The 22,955-nt window shown below is 45.3% G+C and overlaps 1 protein-coding gene across 1 annotated transcript in view; it reads left to right on the forward strand.

Moving 5' to 3' along the window:
• The window catches only part of ABI3BP (ABI family member 3 binding protein), a 1,926,231-nt gene that overhangs the window by 857,543 nt on the left and 1,045,733 nt on the right, over window positions 1–22,955 (forward strand). The window contains exon 8 of the mRNA XM_069637268.1: window positions 22,329–22,397. Coding sequence (XP_069493369.1) covers window positions 22,329–22,397 — 69 coding nt within the window. The remainder of the gene's footprint in view (window positions 1–22,328; window positions 22,398–22,955) is intronic.

The following is a 22,955-nucleotide window of genomic DNA, read 5'->3' on the forward strand; positions in this document are numbered from 1 at the left end:
ATAGGAGTCACCTGGAAGTAGTTGCATAGATTGAAGAAGCATTGGGTTGGAATAGGGAAGCCTGGGCTAGTGAGGTGGGCACACAACCTGAAGTTGAGGTAAGCAGCAGCAGTCTGAGAACCCCAAATGATTTGAATTAAACTTAAAAATGATTCCTTGTTGTGCTTGTTCTGAAGTGTCACACTAATGACATTGAATTTACTGGCCTTGGGCTTGCAAATGGTACCTTGCTTGTCCCTACGTCCACTTGTCTTGTGTTTGTTATAATATGAATATCGGGCAAACATCAGAATGTCTCGAGGCCCAGGATGCTGTAACAAATCACCCACTGTGACGAATCCAAGGAATTTGTCCCATCTCACCAAGGGGTAGACACCCCCTTTGGAACTAATGAGGTCAGCCTGCTACACAAAACACCCCTCCACAGGGCAAGCAGAATCTCACTGGGGGTGGCCCCCCTTAGGGGACAAGAATTCCCAAGCACAGATGCGTCCATACCTCCCTGTCATGTTGACTCCCAAATGTGTGTGAGATATATGGCAGATGAACCATGTCATGATATGCAGGGACCATTAAAGGGGATTGGGTTAGTTTCTGACGTTTCTGTCGACACCCCTACCTAAAGCCCAGGACCAATGTTGTCATCTTCTATCTCATTCCAGGAAGGAACTGAAAAGGCTCGGGCCCATGCGGAAGTAGAAAGCACAGGCCAATGGCTGAATCCCTGCAGTCTCCATCGAAGTGCAAAGAAGGGACCATAATCCTTGCAGCAACCTGGAGGCAGGACTATGTTGGAGTTGTGGTGAGCAGAAAGCCCATGGAATATGCTGAGCCCACGAAGAAGGCTCAGAGCATAGAACCACCTTGCTACAGGAGAGACCAATGGCTGCCGGCATCCAGCAAGCCTGATGTCGAAGTCCTGTCCAAAGCCAACAGGAGTAACTGAGGAGGAAGACCTGGCCGCGAGGATGTCAGAGTCACGGTTCCGCCGTGCCTGCAGAACCCGCCTACCCCAACACACACCTGCAGGGAAACCCGCAAGGAGCTGAGTTGGGAATAACACACGAGGGGATGAGACTGAAAATAGCCAGCGAGGCGAATACATTAAGAATATCCTGTGAGGGGGTAAGACCATAAGAATCAGCCCACCAGGGGTTGCCATTGGGAAAACCACACAAGGGTGGATATTGAGAATATCCTGAAAGAGGATGATATCAAACACAGAAAGTCATGAGCGGCCGACATTGGGAACATCCTACGAGGGGGTGAATACATTCCTGGAATCCTATTGCCCGCGGGGAGAAAGGGCGCAGGGTGTTTCATACCGCAGGGGACTGCTGTGCTGTGCCCCAGGAGGGTCACTGTCTTCCGAGTGCTGGAGCAATAAGCCACGCCCCCTTCACTGCTTTGCAAGCCCCAAAGCCTGCGAGGGCTGAAGACCGAAGGGAGAAAGGGCGCAGGGTGTTTCATGCCGAAGGGGACTGCTGTGTTGTGTCCAAAGAGGGCTGACGTCTTCCTGTGCGTTGCAGCGCTAAGCCACGCCCCTTCACTACTTTGCAAGCCCCAGGGCCTGCGAGGGCTGAAGCCTGTGGGGAGAAAGGGCACAAGGTGTTTCACACCACAGGGGTGTTCCACACAAGCAGGATGTAGTGAAATGACTGAACCTAAGTGTTGGACTGCTGGCTGTTAGATTGTCGGACTATATGCCTCCACTGGAAGTTCGCTCCCAGGTGCTTTTGAGGTGAGAGCGTTCTGAGATAGGTTGGGGCTGGGGGGGCATTGGGGGTCTGCTATGGATGGTGCCTGGCTGCTCAGAACTTAGAACTCTGAACCCCGGGACATGGTACCTTTGGAACACTACAATGTGTCAGAGCCCTCACCCACTTCTCCTTACCCGCCACTCCTTTTCTGCAAGCAGCTCGTCTCCAAGTGTACCATGCAAGAGCACTCTGGATCTAAGTCTGAGCGCAAGATCTAGTTGTAAGGATGAAAAGAGGGGTTTCCACTTCTAGCCTTGATAGGGAGCGCGCTTCTTGGGCTGTTTCTTTTCATGGGAGAAAACCCAGCAGCGCTCTTTTCATGAGGGAGACTGATTCCCTCATAAAGGAGATCAACCACCTCTTGGGGTTCACCAAGCCGTTTTGGGTGGAGTAGTGACTCTAATAGGTGATTACCATGGGGCGGAAACCCCTAGCAGTTTGCCCGCTCCAAGTCTTGCAGTTAGCAACACAGTAGAAAGATGGGAAGAAAGCGGCACAAAAGAAAGCCAGCCCATTGCCACAGGGAAATGTCCTTGTATGCATACTGTGTAAGTCAAAACCAAAGACCCTATCAATGGAAATGGAAATTATCTTCCACTCTGAGCCTCAGCTGCAACCCCCACAGATGATGTTCCTTTTGCTCTGCCCCCAGCCCTCACTGTGCCATTTGATTATGGCCCACTTGTCCTGACACTTTCTGGGCCAGAGAAACAACCATCACTAGTAGCGGATGACGATGCCTTACCAGCCCCCACTGTTGGTGGGTCTTTTTCAGATTTCAGGGAGGGGGGTTGCTATCCAAACTTATGCTCGTGAACAACTGTCTGATCTCTTGTCAGTGTTTGTTCCCACTAAATTCTATTCTGTGCCTACTCCTGTTCTCATTCCTTATCATGCATCATGCCCTTTTGATACAATGGACACGCAGAAGGGCAATGGGACTGAAGATAAACCATCCCCCAGTTTCACCTGTAGCACTTGGAGTTAGAATATGACATATACGTGCTCAGAGTCCAGTTCCTTTCTCCGATGCCATTCAGGGCTTCTAAGCCAACCAACCAAGGCACCAAACCCATCCCTGATCCACCCCTTAAGGAGGACGCACCGCTCAGGGATGAAACTATGATTGGGTGCCCGCTGAACTGGCAGTCATCAAAAAGTTATTTGTCCTGATAAAGGTCGAGGGGAGGGCAGGAGGGGGCCTCCAGGGGGAGACGTCCAGTGTTTCTCCTGTTGCTATCGAGTTCAGTAATCTATCTGCGGAATGCCCTACTAAGCTGGCTATACCTGGTCCGTCGACTTTTGGAGAGAAGGCCAAAAGGCTTAACCCCGACCATGTGAGATCTCCCAGCTACTGCCCCCCTGTGAGCCCATTGATTACACTCATATGATGCAATACCAGCCCAAGCAGCTATTGCAGCTTACTGTGCTTAACAAGTTTCCCCATCTGTACATCACGCATTCTGCTCTGAAGGCCCACGAGTTAGGTTTAATGGGAATCTGGGAATCCAAGGCCCCAGTATGAAGGATCCCAGAGCCAGCAGTTGTATGTCTAGAGAGTGCACAAATAGGGGTTGTAACCTTGGGGGGCAAAGATGTGATTAAGTATTCCATCCATAGTGTACCCAAATGGACCGCTGACAAGCGAGAACCAAGGAATGCTTTATCAAATAAATGTCTACATTGGCTTCGTACTGTGGGGCGTTGTGCCTTTGTTTCCAGCAAAGTCCTGGTGGGCTGCCACAGAATGTGTGATAACCACTTTGACTCTGTAATATTGGTGTTCCGGAACCTGGTAGTGGGCAAAGGTGTCCTGGGAAGATCTGGGAGTCATGGTCGGATTGCTAATAGCAGGATTGTAATTAGCCTGTATCCCTATCCAGGAACCAGTGGGCCTACGGAAAGCATTCCAATTAACTGTGCCCTATCTGGTGCGAGCCTCACGCCTCTGGGAATAAGGCTTACAGGGAACTAACTCGAACATGGGCTTGTGGATCAATGAACCGTGTCCTGACTGTAATTAAGTGATTTATTCTATAATTGAATTTTATACTATGCATTAAGGAACTTTATTCGGGAGTCAGGTCATCAATTTCTAAAGTTATTTTGACCGACTGACTGACCTAATGCTTGAGAGACCAGAAAGCTACACAAGGGGCTGAAACAGAAAGTTAATCCCAAGGGGATCGAAGAAAACACAGATACCAGTCGCCTGAAGGGCTGGAGAGCTCAGCTTGGGCTAAAAAAGAGAAAGACATGATCAAATTGAATCAGAATGAACAAGAGCTTACAGTGGGTGTCATGTAATGCAAAATCCTTAACTGACACATCGTTATCATATTGCAGCCCTAATTAATCTACATTGGAAATACCAAAAGCAGTGACACGACTGTTAGCATCTTGTTTCTCAAATATGACTATTGATCACAGGTTTTACTAATAACACTATTAGACTTGCCTTGATGTTTTTTTATTTCCGATCATTTGTAACTGTATAGAGCCCTGAAGAAGAGAATCAAAAACACATGTCGGGTCTGAGTTTATTTGCTGAAATTAGACTCATGATTAATAGGTTGGAATGATGTTACTAGAGGCAATAAATGATACATTTCTGCCAAGACTTTTGTGTTCAATATATATTGCATCACACCAGTACAAATGTATTTGGCTGAGCGCATTTGAAACTTAAAGCTATTTGTTCCTACGGGTCAGAAACCAGCCACCAGAAGCCAGAATTAGTGAAAACAACTTACTCAGGACAAATTACATTGTTTAGTTTTAGTGGTAGGGCGAGCATAGGACAGAATAGGTTTTGGACCGAAAACAGAATTTACGTAAGACATCCTGACAAATACCCGTTTGCTACGGAATCTTCATCGTAGACATAGGGCTAGTTGAGGTTTTCTTTTCTTTATTGAACACCCTTGAATCATGTCTTCTTGTACATCTTCTATGTCTTGACTTTGCACACTCAAGTAGTCTGCTTAGGTACATTGGTGTACAAGATTTGAGCTGAGAATTGGGTTACATAGTGTGTTAACTCATGCCATGTTTCCTATTCCTTGTATATTTTACATGATGTCTTGTTTTGTTTCTCCCAGGTGGTTTGAAGCAGCAGCCCTGTGAGTTAGTACATTACAAAACTCAAAAATAAATAAAAACATTGATAGATTCTGTGACATGTACCACATACAAATTAAATAATGTTGGTTTTATTAGAGAAATGGGCGTTAAACACGCTACCACAGGATGGTCTTTTAATGCCCTTTAATTAAATCCAGCGGTACCAGTGAGAGGTTTCCGCCATTGTTGAAAATCATGCTATATCCCTCCATTACCAGCTGATATGAATGCTGCTGGGTGTTAGGTAGAATTCTCATTTCATGGCTAATTTCCCTTACATAGTGAGTCCCTCAGCAGCTTTGCTGGATCTCTGGAGTTATTTCTTTCCACTTGGTAAGAGTGTGAGCTTTTCCCCCACTCTTACTTGTATTTTGCTATGTGTTTTTACCTGTTTTTGGTGATTGTGGACTCTGGAGTATACCACTTGAGTAGCCCCCTTCTTTTGTGTGTCACACAGCACCTTCCGTGCAGTGACACAGGGTTGTCGTTCAGACTTCCCACCGACTCCATTTCTGAGGCTGACTACTGTCCCCCAGAAAAGGGTAAAGTTACCATTAACTTTACTTAGTCAAATTAACCACAGATACAGTAAACCCCATCCTACATAGAGTGCTGGAAAGGGTTACCCCGTAGCCCTTTTTAATCTGTGCCTCCTAGAGCAATGTTTCGCTCTTTTAACATTTAGACATGGCTGGTGGCAGTGGTATCTACCCTAATTTTCTACAGCGGTTATCTTATATAACCGTGGTAATATTGGAGGCTATTGTGTTAGCCTCAAACTTAAACCAGCTTCACCAAATGTTTTTTCTTATGGCTCCAGTGCGGTTTATTCGCCATTTCTTTTTGTTATACTCCTTCTTGTGTTTTACTTTGCACGGCAAACCAGGTTTGCCTTCTTTGTTCACTGTCTTTTGGCAGGCTTCTGCCAAGAAGCCCTCCTCAAGGTGCCTAGGTGTCTAGGTGGGCTGAATGTGAGGGACGGGTGTAGTCACCCCCTGCACAGGGTATCCTAGGGAACCCAAGTCGCACTTGTTAATGATTGGCTGAGGTGGTTGTCCGGGCTGGACAACCCCCCTGCTGGGTGATTGACAGCCAGGCTGTGTGAATGGGGGATTTTCGCATAAAAGGCAGGTCTCTTGGGCTGGAAGTCAGAGAGTCGCCACTGGAACTACAAGGAACCGAAGAGAAGCAGAGGAAAGGTTGACTGCTGCAACTATCCTGTCCCGGTGAAGCCCTGATGCAGTCCTGAGCTATCTACCCTTCAACGACTAAGAGAAGATCCAGTCCAGAGTCTTCTTCCCTTGAGCCTGGTGGGGATAACTAGCTCATCTTCTTCAGCCAGAGGTCCCCTTTGTGGTCGAAATCACTGCACACGGCCGTAGAGGTCCAGATAGCCACCTGAAGAGCCTCTCCTGTTTTTAAGGAGCGCACCTTTTATTCATCGTCGCTGCTGCCGGCCCAACCGTGTGTGGTGTAGACCCCCTTCATCGTCCTTCTTCGTACCGAAGCCAGGAATCGTGGGTCTACAGGAAACTACAACAAACAACTACCGTGGCACCAGCTTCTTCTTTGAAAAGGTACTGTGTCCTGTTTGAGGAATCTTGGGTGAAATCCCTATTTCTCGCTTATAAGGCTTGCCCTTATTTTTCCCTCCTTCTTATAACTTTTGCTTCTGAACATTTGACAATATCTAAAGTACTCTTGGCAACTTTGAATCACAAACTATCCGACGTGTGATCCTCGACACAGGAACCCGGTTCCACTTGACACTGGCTCCGGCCTCTTGACGCTTGCATTTCTGTCCATGAGTGTTCTTCGATTCTGTTTGCCTAACTAACACATTGCCTATGATTTTTACCCCCAACTCTCTCTGGGTATCTCAGGTGCTAAGTGTGTTTTTGCCCGGGTAGCATTTCTTGCCGCAGATACGTGTTTATTTAGTAGACCGAACTGTCAAAAAGTGATCGCAATCGTATTCACGGTAACGTGTATTGTTCCATAATACCGGTTCTCTAAACACAGGGTACTTACCTTGATTCCTACCGTACAAAGTGAATTGGTCAGTTGTAGTGTATTTAACATGTGGATTTAAATTTAATAGAAGTGTTGTGTTGATAACGAATGGTTTTAAAATAAATGTACTTATATTTTTCTACCTGAAATCTTGAGTCAGTGTTTGCTTGAGTCACAGTAATTGTGGTCCCTTTCTGTAATCTCTTGTACTGCTCATATACTCTTGAGATAGGCCTGGCTGCTCGGCTACTGCTACCACTTTAACATAGTAGTACAGGCTTGTACCAAAAGTAAAACTTGTATTGCCACCTGTAGTCTTAATTGTGTGTAGTTGTCTCTAAGGGCACTGCACAGAATTCTGCCTAACACTGGTGGCAGCGGTGGGTTTTGGAAGTAGAGTGATTACACTTAGAGTGCTGCTGTTGCTTGGGTTCAACTAACCACAATGCTAACACCACTAATTCTATTGTACTGAGAAATCATGTAAAATATGGAGAGCTAGACTGAAGAGAGTCTCTTGAACTACACTGCTGAGGTTTTGAGAACCATGTGTAGAGAGAGGAGTCTCTCTGGTAAAGGAAAGAAATATGAATTGATTGCAAAGTTAATAGGAAAACAAAGTCTGGAGAGTGGGTCAGAAGGGCCTGCCCCTCCAGCAAATGTGGATACTGATGTTTCTGATTCTGAGAGTATTGATTTGGAAGAAGTAGATGAGTCCTTGTTAGGTAACCCTACAACTCCTTTGCCTGCTCAGAAAGCACAACCTCTGTCCACTGGGACCCCCACAGGTCGTACACTTACTCCTCAATTTATTGCACTTGAGAAAATGAGACTTGAATTGGAAGTAAAGCGTATTGATGCACAAACTGCAATGAAACATCAAGAGTTAAGGCTCAGAGAAATGGAGCTGAATCATGAACTAGAGATGAAGAAATTGTCTGCAGAAACTGCTTCTCTCCCAGAGTCTTCTAGGTCTGCCAGCCCTAAGAGACCCTGTATGCCAAAGGAAATGATTGGTATGTATGAGACTAAAACTTGATGTTTTGCATTGGTTAGCAATGTTTGAGTACAATCATGGGATTCAAGGTATCTCAGGGAATCAGCTGATTCTCTGGCTTTTCTCTAGGCTTCCCCCTGTTGCAAGTGATGCTGTAATGGAGTTGGGGGAGGAGGATAAGAAGGATTATGAGTGTGTGAAACTAGCATTAATAGCTAGATTTGGGAAGACCCCTTCCCAGTATCTTAAGAGGTTTAGAACCCTCATAAAGCATGATGGTACCCCTTGGGCTACCTGGGTTTGTGAATGTTTGAAAAACTTAGATGGTTGGGTTAAGGGTTACAAAGTGAACACTTATGAAGGTTTGAGGAATCTTGTAATGTTGGAGTCTATGTTTGATGTCTGCTCCCCTGAGCTTAGACAGCACTTGGCTGATTCAAAGGGGATAGATCCTAAGAAACTAGCTAAGGCTGCTGACTTGTGGGTTGCCAACAGGGCCACTCACAAGGATTCTGGGGCAACTCAGAAAAAGGATGAGGGAAAGCAGCCAAAGATAGACAACAAAGAGAATTCCAATAATTCCCACCCAAAAGAGGGCCCCAAACATAACCAGGGTAAGCCACCAGGAAAACCGAATTAGGCAGGTGTTCTATCTGGTCCCAAACCAGATGGAGGTCAGAGTAAACCCCCATTCCAGAGAGCATTTGGAAAATGCTTTGTTTGTGGGCTACCTGACCATGTGAAAGGAGTTCCCAGATGCAAGGGTAAACCTTCAGGGGTCAACACTGTCTCCTTAGCCTTCTCCCAGGTGGATGAAGTACCTATGACCAGTGGACATTTTCATTTACTAGCTGATGAGCGCATGAGAGTCTCAGCTAGTGTTTCTTTAGTGTCCTTGGGTCTTTGGGAACAACAGAATTTAGATGTCTATAACTCAATCCCAGATAATACTTAAGAGTATTACAAAGATAGTATTCTTTTGAATGGTCAGGAGACCCCTGCCATCAGAGACACTGGAGCCAGCATAACTGTGGTTGATGAATGTTTTTTCAAAGTGGAGGATGTTGCTAGGGCACCCAAACACTTAACCAAGTTAGCTGGAGTCCCTGTGCAAATGGTTCCCCAGTTACCAGCTCTCATCCAGTGTAATGACATGACTGTCTGAATACCTGTAAGTGTGCAAAATAACATACCTGGGAGGGTCCTGCTGGGTAATGACCTTAAAACTGTTGGAGTTGTGTCTAGTACCCCCAGCCCCCCAGCAGAAGGAAGCAAGAGCTTGCAAGGTCTGCAAGGGAGAGAACCTTGAGAGGCTCCCCTGGGGACATGATAGAGGAAACCTTCACCCCAAGTCCACAGGACTTACTTAGTGCTATTGCAGGTCAGAAAGAGACCAAGGGGAAACCCAGGTCTGCCAGCAAGAAATCAGTAAGCACTCCTGTGCCCAGAAGAACATCTCAAAGACTGTCCAAAGTCACATCTGTGACTCCCACACCAGCTGAGGCTGAGTGTGAGGTTCAACCCTGTATGGTCAAACTAGATACTGAGGAATCAGATCTAGAAGAAGATCTTACCTTGGTAGAAGATCTGGACCCTGTTGACCATCCTGAGCTGCAGTCTTTACTGGCAGAAGGTGGACCCAACAAGGAAGATTTCAGTAAGGGACAAAGAGAATGTCCTAACTTGGAAGGTCTTCGCCTACAGGCAGCTTCTCAGCTCAATGGGACTGAGCCTGGGAAGTGTAGGTTGCACTGGGAAGATGGCCTCTTCTACAGTGAACCAACTGAGTCAACCCCTGGAGAATGCAAAAGACTTGTAGTACCTCCAGTGAACTGACTCCAGTTTCTGCAGTTAGCCCACGACATAACTTTGGCTGGTCACTTAAGTTTTAAGAAGACCAAGGAAAGGCTCTCTCTTTACTTCTACTGGCTTAAAATGGGTTCAGAAGTAGCCAAACTCTGCAGAAGCTGTCACACTTGCCAAACTTCTGGTAAGAGTGGATCCAAGAATGTGGCACCCTTAGTGCCTCTCCCAGTGGTGGGAGTTCCTTTTGAGAGGGTTGGGATTGACATTGTTGGTCCTCTTGATCCTCCCACATCTTCAGGCAACAGGTTTATCCTGGTTGTAGTGGATCATGCCAGTAGATTTCCTGAAGCCATACCTATGAGGACTGTTACGGCTCCGGCTGTGGCTAAGGCCCTACTTGATATTTTTTACCAGAGTAGGTTTTCCTAAGGAGGTGATATCCGACAGGGGATCAAATTTTATGTCCAACTACATGCAAGCCATGTGGAAAACCTGTGGAGGAACCTACAAGTTCTCAACTGCCTACCATCCCCAAACCAATGGGCTGGTAGAGAGATTTAACAGAACTATGAAGAGCATGATAGGTGCTTTAGAAGAACCCCTTAAGAGAAAGTGGGTCCTTCTACTGCCATGCCGTCTCTTTGCATATAGAGAAGTCCCTCAGGAGGGAGTAGGATTTAGTCCCTTCGAACTTCTTTATGGCCATCCAGTCAGAGGTCCATTGGTCCTGATGAAGGAGCGGTTGGAGAGTGCTCCTTCCCCCAAGCCAGTCAGAGTGACTGACTATGTGATAGGTCTCCGGAGGAGAATATCAAACATGATGGCAGAGGCAACTGATAACTTGAAGGCTGGTCAAGCTCTGGTCAAACACGACCAGAAGGCTAACATGGTTGAGTTTACTCAAGACCAGCTTGTTCTTGTTATGGTCCCCACAAGGCAGAGGGCCTTGCAGGACAAATGGATAGGACCCTTCAAAGTTGTGGGCAAATGTGGAGAGGTGAACTATCTGGTGGACTTAGACAAACCTAAGGAGGCTCCCAGAGTCTTTCACACCCACCGTTTGAAGGCATATGTCTCTCGACCTGACATAGGAGCTTTGCTTCTAGCTTCAGCTCAGGAGGAGGAGAGAGTGATCCTCTGCCTGACCTCCTCAGAGGCTTACCTTTAGATGAGCAAGTGGAAGGAGTTAATCTCTCTTCCAATCTCACATCTGACCAGCAGGATGAGTGCAAGTTACTGTTGAATCCGTTTGCCTCCCTGTTCTCACTTTTACTAGGCTTAACTCCTTGGGGCCAGCATGATATACTCACTGGTGACTGTTTGCCTGACAAAAGCAGGGGTTACAGAATGTCTGACAATGTAAGAACCCATATAAGGAATGAGGTCAACAAAATGCTTGATCTCGGGGTTATAGAGCCCTCTACTAGCCCATGGTCTAGCCCAATTGTGCTTGTACCAAAGGCAGGATCCAAGGAGTTAAGATTCTGCATTCTGCATCCAGAGCCTGTATTGCAGGCTCTGGAACAGGCCCATCTGATCATAAAGGCAAGCAAATGTCAAATTGGTCAGAGTACAGTGGTCTACCTTGGACATGAGGTAGGAGGAGGTGAAATAAGGCCATTACCTAGCAAAGTACAAGCTGTACAAAACTGGGCCACTCCTAATACTCAAACCCAAGGGAGAGCCTTCTTAGGTCTCACTGGGTACTATAGGAACTTCATAGAGAACTATGGGTCCATAGCTTCTCCCTTGAATGTCATCTCCTCTCCCAAATTTCCTAAAAAGGTCAAATGGAATGAGGAGTGCAATCAAGCCTTTGAAGGACTAAAGAAAGCCCTTTGTCAAGCCCCAGTCCTAAGAGCTCCTGATTATCACCAACCCTTCATTGTACAAACTGATGCTTCTAATGTAGGTATAGGTGCAGTCCATAGTCAACTGGATGAGAAAGGTAGGGAACACCCCATGTGTTTCATCAGCAGGAAGTTAAAGGATCCTGAGACAAGGTGGGCAACAATAGAACGAGAATGTTTTGCTATTGTGTGGTCACTGAAGAGGTTTAGATCATACTTGTATGGATCTACCTTCATCATTCAGACTGACCACCAACCCTTGAGATGGCTGATGCAAATGAAAGGGGAAACCCAAAGTTACTCAGATGGTCAATCTGCCTGCAAGGATTTGATTTTTCCATTGAGCACAGAGCAGAAGGTCACCACCAAAATGCTGATGGTCTCTCTATGATGTTTATAACCGACTAGAGGTATGAGAACCATCCAGGAGTGGATTAAATCCTCCTGTCCCTTAGTTTTGGGGGGGGGGGGGTGTTAGGGAGAATTCTCATTTCATGGCTAATTTCCCTTACCTAGTGCGTCCCTCCGCAGCTTTGCTGGATCTCTTGAGTTATTTCTTTCCACTTGGTAAGAGTGTGAGCTTTTCCCCCACTCTTACTTGTATTTTGCTATGTGTTTTTACCTGTTTTTGGTGATTGTGGACTCTGGAGTACACCACTTCAGTAGCCCCCTTTTTTTTTGTGTGTCACACTGCATCTTCCGTGCAGTGACAAAGGGCTGTCGTTCAGACTTCCCACCGACTCCATTTCTGAGGCTGACTACTGTCCCGCAGAAAAGGGTAAAGTTACCATTAACAAGTCAAATTAACCACAGATCCAGTACATCCCATCCTACATGGAGTGCTGGAAAGGGTTACTCCATAGCCCTTTTTAATCTGTACCTCCTAGAGCATTGTTTCGCTCTTTTAATATTTAGACATGGCTGGTGGCAGTGGTATCTACCCTAATTTTCTACCGCAGTTATTTTATATAACCGTGGTAATATTGTAGGCTATTGTGTTAGCCTCGAGCTTAAACCCACTTGACCAAATGCTTTTTCTTTTGGCTCCGGTGCGGTTTATTCGCTATTTCTTTTTGTTAAACTCCTTCTTGTGTTTTACTTTGCGTGGCAAACCAGGGTTGCCTTCTTTGTTCACTGTCTTCTGGCGGGCTTCTGCCAAGAAGCCCTCCTCAAGGCGCCTGGGTGTCTAGGTGGGCTAAATGTGAGGGAGGGGTGTAGTCACCCCCTGCACAGGGTATCCTAGGAAACCCAAGTCACACTTGTTCATGATTGGCTGAGGTGGTTGTCCGGGCTGGACAACCTCCCTGCTGGGTGATTGACAGCCAGGCTGTGTGAATGGGGGATTTTCGCTAAAAGGCAGAGCTCTTGGGCTGGAAGTCAGAGAGTCGCCACTGGAACTACAACGAACCGAAGAGAAGCGGCGGAAATGTCGACTGCTGCAACTATCCCGTCCCGGTGAAGCCCTGCTGCAGTCCTGAGCTATCTACCCTTCAACGACTAAGAGAAGATCCAGTCCGGAGTCTTCTTCCCTTGAGCTTGGTGGGGATAACCAGCTCATCTTCTTCAGCCAGAGGTTCCCTTCGTGGTCAAAATCGCACAACACGGCTGAAGTGTTCCGGATAGCCACCTGAAGAGCCTCTCCTGTTTTTAAGGTGCGCACCTTTTATTCATCGTCGCTGCTGCCAGCCTCAGCCCTGTGTGGTGTAGACCCCCTTCATCGTCCTTCTTTGTGCCGAAGCCAGGAATCGTGGGTCTACAGGAAACTACCAGGAACAACTGCCGTGGCACCAGCTTCTTCTTTGAAAAGATACTGTGTCCTGTTTGAGGAATCTTGGGTGAAATCCCTATTTCTCGCTTATAAGGCTTGCCCTTATTTTTCCCTCCTTCTTAGAACTTTTGCTTCCGAACATTTGACAGTATCTAAAGTACTCTTGGCAACTTTGAATCGCGAACTATCCGACGTGTGATCCTCGACACAGGAACCCGGTTCCACTTGACACTGGCTCCGGACTCTTGACTCTTGCATTTCTGTCCATGAGTGTTCTTTGATTCTGTTTGCCTAACTAACATATTGCCTATGATTTTTGCCCCCAACTCTCTCTGGGTATCTAAGGTGCTAAGTGTGTTTTTGCCCCAGTAGCATTTCTTGCCGTGTATACGTGTTTATTTAGTAGACCGAACTGTCAAAAAGTGATCGCAATCGTGTTCACAGTAACGTGCATTGTTCCATTATACCGGTTCTCTCAAACACAGGGTACTTACCTTGATTCCTAGCGTACAAAGTGAATTTTTCAGTTGTAGTGTATTTAACGTGTGTTTTTAAATTTAATAGAAATGTTGTGTTGATAACGAATGGTTTTAAAATAAATGTACTTATATTTTTCTACCTGAAACCTTGAGTCAGTGTTTGCTTGAGTCACAGTAATTGTGGTCCCTTTGTGTAATCTCTTCTACTGCTCATATACTCTTGAGATAGGCCTGGCTGCTCCACTACTGCTACCACTTTAACATAGTAGTACAGGCTTGTACCAAAGGTACAACTTGTATTGCCACCTGTAGTCTTAATTGTGTTTAGTGGTCCCTAAGGGCACTGCACAGAATTCTGCCTAACACTGGGTATTACAGAGCCGGTGATAAATGAAGAAAAATCTCCCCATTTTAGATCGGTTCACAGCTGGTCTAAACCTGGGTGGATTTTGCAGAGGGGCCCTTGGAGTCACAAAGTCCTGCAGCATGTGTATGGGTCGATTGAGCGGCCACCCGCTAATGCGGAGAAAGCCACAAAGGTCCCTTCCCTGGAATCGCTGGCCAAAAATGGCAGATTGGGTAGTAAAATGTCCCGTTCATCCTGTTTTTAACACCCACTAAATCTTTCCCATTCTGGCAGACAGTAATTATTCTGTAATGAGGGCCCATGTTTCTCGAATTTGTTTTTCTTGTTTAAAGCAGGTTCTTATGATTTCTGTCTGATCTTACTTATTAATTTAAATATATTGTAGGTTTTCTATGGGCACACGTGTTGCTAGTAATCTTTGGATAGATCTAGGCAGCCTGGAAAGTAATCTCTGTTCTTGATTGCTTTTAGATTTTGATATTTCAGTTTTAAATAAACAGAAAAGAAATTTAGAAGGTTTAAATATATGTGTCTTTGAGGAAATAATTCCGAACATGTTTTCTATAAACCGAGAGAACCTTGCTTTAAAAGTTATTTGTTTAATTTTTGGCAAGATGTCTAAAACAGAGAAGTCTGGCCTTTTGTTCTTTATAGAGAAACAAAAAAACGCTACATCTGTGAAAAATGGTTTGAATGGTGAACAGGTGTGTTCTATTTCTTTGCAATGCACTTTTGGCTGGGGAAAATGAAGACTGCATAAATAGACTGCAAGTCTTGCAAAATGATGCCATCCGCATTGTGAAGGATGTTCCCTACAGAACTCACATTTCCAACATTAGGAAAGGCATGCATTAGCTGCCAGTGGCTGCCCGAATACAATTTAAAGTGGTTAATCTAGTATATAAATGTCTCCACAGCAAAGTATCTGTTTATCTTCAGGAAAAGCTTGTCAAATACGAACCGAAAAGAGCCCTGCGATCCTGCAACACTAATCTCCTGTGCTGTACTAGATTTAAACAGACCAAAGGAAAAGGCAGATCCTTCCCAGTCCAGGCAGGCATAGTCTGGAACGCATTTCCTCTGAACATAAGACAGGAGGAGAATTTCTCCTCTTTCCGAAGATCGCTGAACACTGCATTGTTCAACTAATCCCCGCTTTCCGTCATTCACAGAATAGACCTCCTCTTCTATTTGTATAGATTTTGGTGTTTCTGTCTCATGTGTCATTGTGTGCCTTAATGCCCGCGGGCCTTTGGCACGTTATACATATATTAATAAATTGATAAAAACAAACTGGAATATGTAATGCAGCTGTAGAAATAGTGCTGTGACATCCCTCATGAGATGTCAAGACAGTGATTCATTTCTTTTGAAGGAACACCTCTCATGCAGTAAACTTCCATAGAAATATCACCACTCTGGGATGCATAGAGGATGTTGTGGTAAACTGTCTTATAGGTTCAAAAGACTGTAGTGGTTGAAACAAGACAATATAATTTAATTATTTCACATATGAAAGTATGATGCAATGTGAACATTTCTCTTAAGAACATGGTCAATGCAATTTTAAGATGTGTATCAACTAGAAGCTTTATTTCCTGTGTCGACTTCTTTCTCTTAATCACATAATTTTGAATGTACTAAAGTTGGTTATATCCTAGGTAAGTACATTTCAACTCAGGCTTTTGGTTAGTCAGGTAGGTTAAAACACATGCAGTATAAATCAGTGACTGTGTGAATCTTTGCTCTGGAGGGGCGTAAATATTTTGCCCACATTGGTGCGTGTGATGGGGAAAAGCGAGGGAGCCTGAACGAACTATGCAAAAGTCAGAAGCTTATTGGCCCATGAAGTTGTTTAAAATAAACCTTTTCAACTCATTGTTTTAAAGCATGCTTTTTGTGCGTAAAAGTATCTATGAAAGCAATACGATGCTCAAACCGCAGGGTAAAAAATGGAAAATGCTCATGTGTACTGCTGGTTGCTGCCCATTGTTTGGATTTTTCCAACACATGTTTATGATGCTTGTGCCCATAATAGATGGAAGAATTGCCACTGTTAAGCACACTTTCATTAATAAAGTGCCCTTAATACATGGCAGCACTGCCACTGCATAAGACAGTTCATGATGCTTGTGCCCACAACATATGCCAACACTTCCACTATAAGACACACTTCATGATGATGCGTCCACATTATCTATGCAAATATTGCCACAGTGCAAACTTGTTCATGCTGGCTGTGCACAAGGTATGCAAGCATTGCCATTTTTCACATTGTCCTGTAGCCAATGCCAAAGATATGCCAGGATTGCCTTTGAAAAAGTCATTGTAGTTTCTGTGCCGGCCCTGACCACCCGCTTGTAACACATATGAGTATCTTTTGCACCATCTCGGGGTCCTTCCTGAAAAGCAAAGCTCCCTTGGCATACACTACCCAGAATCCTGCGTGCACCCTACCTGCAAGCCTGAAAGCCACCTGGAGCACAGGTTTTCGCTACCAGAGGGGTCATATGACTGGATGTTCATTTGAAAGCTATTTTTCTTTTGCTTTCCCAGAGGATCCTGTGCATCATCTGAGGGTGCTGCCTGCAAAATGAAGCTCCCTGGGCCTACAGCATACAGGACCCTGCCTGCAAGTCTGTCACATGGCACTCTGTAGCCAACACAGTCTTCCACATGGCTTCCACTCTGCATCTGTTATTATTAAGTCTCCTCTGAGGGTCTAGAGCTAAGACCAAAAGCCACAACAGGTAGTTCCCTGTTGAAGCAGGAACCCCTGCTGAAGCCAGGACTTCGCTGTGCTCAACCTTTGCATGACTCCTGCTTCCACACATAGGTATCCTTACAACTGTTGACTATTCATTCATCACAGACCAAGAAATATTCCTGTTTTGCGCCTGTTAACTGCCTTTTGGTTACCTATAGCCCCGCTCTAGCCCAACTCAGAACTAACACCTGCTTTCTCTCAGCCAACCTTCCCCCCTCCCGCTCCTCTCCCCCACCTCTCTCCCTTGGGGTGAACCCTTTCTTCACTGTCTTTACTTGCCTATTTGTTTTACCCTCCATCATGCATTTTGACTTTGTTCCATTCTTCCTTGGACTCACTCCTCTGCTTCCCTTCTCTTGTAGCCAACCTCAACTCACTCTATCTTCTGCCTCACTCTCTACCCTTCCCATCTCCCGCCTCAACCCTGCATTCGCACACCTCAAACGAAACACACTTGTTCTCCCAGGATCATCAACCTCATTTATCCGCCACACAAAACACCTGCTCCTCTCCCCCACTTCCTATCTTTTCTCATCCTACTGGGAAGGGTGCCGGTTTAAGGTTCTTTATCAATAAGGACCTCAACTCTGCCCTTTGTACCTCACTGACATCATTGCTTCCTCTTTTGAATATGCCACTATTAAACTACTTATTATTCTGGCCAGCTATGGACCCCTCAGGCCTCCCAACTCCTCCTTCCCTGACATGAACCTTCTCTTTGAGTCACTTCCTAATGACATTCCCATTGTCATGCTGGGGGACTTTAACCTTCCCAAGCCCTCCGCAGCCACTGCCTTATCTGACCACTCCCTCTGTGGACAGCCTTGCCACTGTGGTGCGAAATCTATTGACCTCGTCTTTCTCTCTACTTTGTTCTCCTGCTAGGACCTCACTATCGACCCCTCTCTCTCTGGTCATTCAATTGTTCACTTTAACACCTATGTCCCTCCAACCTCTACTCCTCTTCTCTCCTCTTGAATGACTAAGAGCAAATTTAGGTAAGACTCTCTTGCCCCTTATGTTGATGATGAGAGGACCTCTCTCCTGTCTCTCTCCCCTATTCATGTCTCTTCCATGGAAAATACTTTTTCTGACTTTCACTATTCACTTATGACTTCTTTTGACCCACACTATTCTGCTCGCACATTCTCACCTTCCCATCCTCAGTCGTGGAGCACCTCTAAGATTTAGACCCTGAAAACAAACATGCACTGTGGCCTGCAATGCTGGCACAAAGCACAGACACCCACCCTACTCCTAGCCTACCAAAAATCCCTTGCTGCCCTCACCTCTGTACTACACTCTGCCAAATCCACCCGCTTCAAAAATCCAATCTCTCCCCTTTGCAATCACCCCATAATTTTTTGTCTACCCTCGCTTACACCTCCCAAGCCATTTTTTTGTCTGTAACTTCGCTTACACCTCCCAAGCCAATATTCATCACTGCCTCCCTTTCTGCTAATTACTGTGCTCATAACTTTTCCCCAAGAAATCTCTAACATTTGTTACACTCTCACACCCCTTCTCTCTCTCCTTGTGTCCACCACCTATCCACGCTACCAATTCTACCCTCAACTCACTTCACCCCTACCGAATCAGCATGCATCCTTCACAACACCAACCCATCTTGCACTCCTATAAGGCCAATTGCTCCTCAAACATTCAAAGGCATAGTCTCAATCACCTACTTGTATATCTCAGAGCTCTTTAACTACTCAATCTCTGCTGGACTCTTCTCTGCCGTCTTCAAATCTTTCCTACTCCTATTTGCTGACCCAAATGTAGCAGAAAACTATCACCCAGTTTCTCCCCGTCCCAATTATTCAAAGGTCCTTGAGTTGTTGTTCTTCAACCGGATCACTAAGCACCTTGAGAATAATGGCCTTGGTGATCTAATGCAACCTGGCTTCCGTTGTAAACACTCCACAGAGACTGCACTCATGCACATCTCCAACTTTCTCTCTGATGCTCACCACCCCAAACTCTATTATATTTATGCTTTTGGACCTCTATGTCGCTTTTGACACTTTCCACTTCTCCTCCTCATTCTCTATATTCAGGACCTTGAGTTTCACAAATCTTCTCTCACCTGGATCGCCTCCTAACTGGTAAATCAATCCTTTAAATTCTCCTGGAACTCACAAACCTCTGACCACCCAGCTCTCCCTGCTAGTGTTCCACAAGGGTCAGTCCTTGGCCCCTTGCTTTTCACACTCTGTACCTTTGCCCCATGAAGACTTATTTTGTCCTTTGGCTTCTACTTTCACCACTTTGCTGATGGGACTCAAATTATTTTCTCCCTTCTTCACAGCCATGGGGTCCTCTTAGATACCAACATCTTACTGTACTTATTCAGCACTGCCTTGGCTACTAGTATTAACTTCCTCAACATTTGGAAAATGTGTCCATTTCTTACTAACCACTCTATGAAAACTCTAATCTCCACCCTTGTGCTGCGCCAACTTGACTATTGCTTGAGCCTATTCCTTGGCCTTCTTCTCTACTTCTTCTTCCCACGAGACAGAATCCTCACCTTTGCTAAACACACTTTCCACAACCTCCCCAGAGCCACCCGACGTCCTGCTGACACTATGCTAGTTGTATCTCCATCAACAAAACAAAAGAGGTGATGTCTGGGAGGTTTGGAATTAATCCTAACCTCTGGCATTGCTCTGGGCCACCCTCCAGACCATTGTTCTTCAGCCTGCCAAGCCATTACAGAAGGGGAAATACCATATGCAAATGAGGCTTGATCCCAACCCAATAGGGTAGTCCAGCCAGAACTGCTAGGTCACATCCCTTCTGCATGAGAGCACAAGCATCCCCAGACATCCCCCTCCATTGGTTGTCAGTCATCCAAAGGATCTCACTAAAATTGCTTGCACTAACCTACAAATGCATGAACAACCAGGCCCCCATTTATCTCTCCTCACGATTCACGCTGTACACCCCAGCTCGCTCACTTAGATCTACCCTGAACCAGAGCTTACGGATACCTAGATACAAGCTCCAAACAGCTGGCGGATCCAGCTTCCCAGTCCTGGTAGCCAAATTGTGGAACGCTGTCCCTTTGACTATCAGAAACCTCCCTTCCCTCAACCTATTCAAACACAAAGCCAAAGGTTGGTTAGTCACCTCCAATGCCCAAACTACACTCTGAAAACATGATGCGATAACCTTTGTGTGGATGTACTATTCGACAAACCTTGTATCGTGGTACTTACCCTTGCCTATTCCTATGCTATATTTATTGATTGATATATAATCACTGTATGCAACTTATGTAACCTTTGCCTTCAAGATATGCGCCCTGTAGCCTCCGGCCCTGGTTTGCGCTATACAAATAATACAAATACAAATACAAATACAAATAAATAAGACATGCTTCGGCCTCAATGGACGTCATCAATGAGGAGTAGCTTGGGTCTTTAGGCCCAGCAGGCTCAGGACCCACATCTGGGCATACCCGTCCCACTCTGGTTAACTTATGCGAAACAAAAGAGGTGATGACTGGAAGGTTTTGAATTAATCATAACCTCTGGCATTGCTCTGGGCAACCCACCAGGCCATCATTCTTCAGCCTGCCAAGCCATTACAGAAGGGGAAAGACCATATGCAACCTTCCACCATCAGGTTTTTGGTTATAGTTCGTCTTCCTGTGTCAGAAAGGGTATGCCCAGATGTGGGTCCCTTGCTGGCTGCGCCATAGGGAACCAAGTTTCACCTCACTGATGAGGCCCAACAAGGCTGAAACATGTCTCGAGTTGCCTGTGTTTCTGTGCAGTGGGGACCTATCCTAGCAGTTCTGTCTGGGCTTCTCCCAGGTGAGAAGGAAAGCCTATTTTACTGGCTTTCTTATCACACTGCTCCCCTCCGACAAAGGATCTTTGTGTCTCTTGACCCAGTTTGCCAATGTGATGTGCCCTGTGCGCATCACATTCTGTTGCCATGCCCATTTGTGAATTAGACACATGAATTTGTCAAAATCAGTATCCCAGGCTGGGCCGCCAGCCACCCATAGCAATCATCTAACAATGAGCACATGGGTTATATTTAAACCCGTTCTCATTTGACTTGTTCTCCATGGTTGTTCCAACGTATTTACAATGAAAAAACACACCATGGAAAAAAGCTATTTGGGGCACGGGTGTTATTGCTTGGTGCGACGTCCTTTCGCAGTTAGAATAATCCCAGAAACCATGCTTCAACAAAGGAATGACTTTGTGTTTATTGAGTTTGAAATATAACTGAAATAGTACAGAAGAATTACATTTGGAAGCTCACAAACATGTCAAATTACATTTTGATAAAACGGTAATGTGTACAGCTGACGAGGATATAGGGGAAACCAGCTAGAAGTCATCGAATTCTGCCAACCATCACATTAGAAAGCAGTGCATATTAATTGTTCCAGTTGCCGTCATAATATTTTAACAGACCCTCGGCATTACGGGGGTCGGGGGCACATTTAGGCTTTAGTGTTTAACAGGCAAGATCTCTACCAGACAACAGTCCTGCTGAGTTGCAAGCTGCATTTTCCTGGAAAGCAAACATATATTCAGGCACAGAGAAAAACAATGATTTTAACTTTGATGGAAATGCCATGCGCAGACTTCCGACCAGTAACAGTTGTACACGAGGCTTCTTACTTTTTTTTGCCAGCCAAATCAATTAGTCTCCGATGAAGACATACTTTGTTGAAAGATGAGCTAATATTAAAATAAACCACGTGTTCTGTAATGTTTCAATATAGCCTTTAGCAAGTGTTAGGCACACAGAATGCAATGACCTCTTGCCAAAGTGAAGCATGTTGCTGATTATCTTTGGGTAAAAATTGGTCAAGAGGCATTGCCAATTCGCTTTTAGCCTTATGTCCGTAATGAGTTTGGGCATGATTTGGGCACCTCCATGCAGGCTAAACTTTTTGATTGCAGTTTACAGGTTGCATGGTTTCCTTTGCCCGTGGAATTGCCATGCGCTCCAATACGCTGCACATCATGACTGCTTATATTCTGTCGCATAGACCAAGGTTGGCCATAATTCCGGTTACACGGGTATGGATCCACCTTTGCTTAGCAGGAGTATGATCTAATGGCAAGGTGCACACACCCTACCCTTATGAATCTCGCTCTTTCGGGGGCTGGGGGCGGGTGATGCTCCATATGATGCTGGTTGTAAAGTTCGAAGCACCCTAATAGTGACTGCGCCATGCTTATGCCGTTAGTTCGGTCTTCGTGTTCCCTGCATGAGCAGCCACAGTATCAGTCATGTGTCAGTCATTCTGCATGCATGTTACAATGTCTTATCGTGACCCATCTTACTGTGTAAATAGCATGGTTCTAATCTCAGCACCCATGTGTGCATGTGTCTAATAGGTATGCTCACTTTATTTTTACAGTGGTTCAAAACATCTCGATTCCAAAAAAGCCTAAATCCACAGTAGCTCCTTCATCAACAGTAACGAAAGGTGAGTGATATCTTTCTAGTCATGTATGCTTGCTTTGGTTAAAACCCTTCAACTTGAATGTTTTCACTTTTCTTAACTCTAGTAATTGGACCCATGGTGGTCCTTTTGATATATTAAAATACACACTGACCTGTGCTGACTTAACAATATTTTATGTCTCGAAGCAGGAATAGTCCATAACTTTAGTTCCCAGTGAAAAAATGTAAAAGCGACCAAAGATATATTTGCTGGTTTCCCTCGGCAAACTTGAGCAGCCGGTAAATAAATGTGAACTCGTACTGGAATTTGTGAGCACATAAGACACCGGCTTGCTCTTGCTCCACCCACACCAGCAATAACAATTTCACTTCAGGCGCAGGTCAGGAGAGTGCGTTTTCTTCAGATAGAATATAGACCCATTAGGCAATGGAGACTATTTTAATTAGTTTGCAACTGGTTCTTAATATGAAGGCATGAATACTCTGGTGTTGACATCGCTGGCGTGATGACCCGCTTGGCTAACAGCTCAATACTGAATGTATTATGTTCATTTAAGGTCCTCTTTACTCCTGCTAGTTT

This window comes from Ambystoma mexicanum, chromosome 7p (assembly GCF_040938575.1).
Source record: "Ambystoma mexicanum isolate Mex_15411 chromosome 7p, UKY_AmexF1_1, whole genome shotgun sequence".
Taxonomy (NCBI): domain Eukaryota; kingdom Metazoa; phylum Chordata; class Amphibia; order Caudata; family Ambystomatidae; genus Ambystoma; species Ambystoma mexicanum.